Genomic DNA, 2,388 nt, shown 5'->3' with positions numbered 1-2,388 from the left:
ATAGATATATATATATATACGTTCTTAATCTTGCATAGGTATGACATATTTGTATAATGTACTTATATATGTCAAATCATATTTCATTTATGTATATCAGGTTTCTGCAATGGCATTAAATCAAGGTGTAGAAGTTGATGGTCAACCTGTGCCTCCACCAGAGGAACGTTATAGAGCACAGTTAGAGCAACTTACGGCTATGGGTTTTCTTAATAGAGATGCTAATTTACAAGGTAAAAATCATCCTCAACGCAGTCTTTCTTGTCTGTCTAATTTTTTTTGTTTTACTTACTTGCTTTTATTTTATTTAAGAACTATATAAAAAAAATGAACAACTTTAATCAATATACATTATTTCTTTGATATTATTCCATCATACAAACAGTCACGTCATGTTTTAATGTTAAAATTAATGTCTGATATTATGAAGATTTAATATTTTTTAAAACATAAAAACATTTTAATATTTTGCATTTATTTACTATCTAAGATATGTAATATCCCTTTTTTATTTTTCAGCGTTAATTGCAACGTTCGGAGATATAAACGCTGCCGTTGAGAGACTACTCTCCAATGGACAAGTGTCTATGAGCTAACCACCAATCCGCAATACTGTTATTCCAATCTTACCTTTAATTTTATCCTTATTTATCTCTTACGTTAATGTACGTAAGAGATATTTGAGGTAACTGGCTGTCAAAAATTATAAACTTATATCCTCCCTCTTTCCTCTACTCCTTTTTTCTCAGTCTTGACGGAATACACGCTACTCACTCGTTCAATTTGCAGTTTTTCTTATTTAGATTCAGATTTGTCTGTGTTTTAGACGATAGATAGAAAAATATCAATGGTATGATTATTATTACTCGTTTCGCGATTTTTATTTCTTCATCTTTTTGAATCTCTCTTCTTGGTTCTTCGTCCATGTATCCTCTTCAATGTGCTCTATGTACAGTCAATTTCCTATGCTCTCAGGTCATTGGAATCGACTATTTTTCCTCTATTCTTTAATCTCAATTCTATACGTGCATAGGACGAAAATGTTGCGCGTTTCGGCTTTCATCTACTTTCTCACAACCTGTGAGCATATAATCGCGTCATATGATAATTTGTGGGTAATGGAGAATATCATAGTCACGAAACTAATTTTCCGGACAGTGCATTATTATATCAATATTTTCTTTAAATTTTTGGTATTAAAATTATGATTCCATGTGTGTGTGTGTGTGTGTGTGTGTGTGTGTGTGTGTGTGTGTGTGTGTGTGTGTATGTGTGTGTATGTGTGTATTTTATGGCTCTGATAGTTTCACAATTAGTTGTCCAAATATAAATTGATGCAATGATGTAATGATGCACCCCAAGAATTATTTTTATGACTGTAGTTTAGAAACAAGAAATGCTAAAGGACAAATTTATCAAACGAAAGATCTGAATTTGATACCTTGTTTTGGCAAGCATCTTGTATATAAAAATTTAGATTGGAAGAATATTGTGATAGAAATAAATCCTCAAATATATGATTAACGAAGAAATTAACACTTGCAAGTATTCTCCCTCTGCCTTCGCAATCTTGATGAGTTTTAGATATGTTGTGGTAAAGATACAAATAAGAGACATGTATTTTTTTATGAGTGCTCTTACACACTTAGCGAAACATTTAGAATAGAATCGACATTTACTATTGTTCCAACGAAATATGTTTAAAACATAAAAATCGATTCATTTCATCCCTTTTGTACGCACAGAAGCACTTGTATTATAAAATACATATTTTTTGTTTTGATTTAAACTGTAACGTATCTATAGTGTCTCAATCTTGATGAGGGCAAGAACAGTGAATACACAAGTACATTTTCATATAAATAAATGAATCGTATATCATGATCCTTTAAAGAGCAGAAATTTAAATAATCGTAGAATAAGAGAGGAAAGTTGAAGAAGAAAAATCTAAACTATAAAATCTTTGAACACAGGAAATCGACTGTAGCTCCGTCGATGTCATTTTTTCATGCAAATTTTGTTAAAATATCGAGCTAATTATTAATTAAGTAGATTATAATACAATGATTCACAAAACATTCATTACCGCGTAATATCTTTACGATGTTTCTTAGGAGCATGAACGGAACCCGGAATGGAAAATATAGATTGCCGCTATTTAACGAACTCGCTTTCTCGGCTTCATCGATCGATCGAGAGTGTATTCACAATACAGTCAATCATCCCTTTTGCTTTCAGATATTCTGATACTTGTAATCTTGTAGCAAGGTATGTTATTTGTACATTCTCAATAAAGGAACGACCGAACGTTGAAATCCATTGGGAATGCTTTTTGGTGCACGGATTTCGTAATTATTTTATACACATGTATGTATATATATATATATA

At 31.3% G+C, this 2,388-nt stretch overlaps 1 protein-coding gene across 1 annotated transcript in view; it reads left to right on the top strand.

The window, feature by feature from the left end:
* The window catches only part of LOC108688943 (ubiquilin-1), a 4,289-nt gene extending 3,082 nt beyond the window's left edge, over positions 1-1,207 (top strand). The window contains exons 6-7 of the mRNA XM_018195507.1: positions 101-233; positions 520-1,207. Coding sequence (XP_018050996.1) covers positions 101-233; positions 520-596 — 210 coding nt within the window. The 3' untranslated portion in view covers positions 597-1,207. The remainder of the gene's footprint in view (positions 1-100; positions 234-519) is intronic.
* The last annotated feature ends 1,181 nt before the right edge of the window (positions 1,208-2,388 follow it).

The sequence above is a fragment of the Atta colombica genome, unplaced genomic scaffold, assembly GCF_001594045.1.
Source record: "Atta colombica isolate Treedump-2 unplaced genomic scaffold, Acol1.0 scaffold105, whole genome shotgun sequence".
Classification (NCBI taxonomy): Eukaryota; Metazoa; Arthropoda; class Insecta; order Hymenoptera; family Formicidae; genus Atta; species Atta colombica.
Note: the sequence above shows the minus strand (reverse complement) of the source record. Positions and strands in the feature narration are given on the sequence as shown.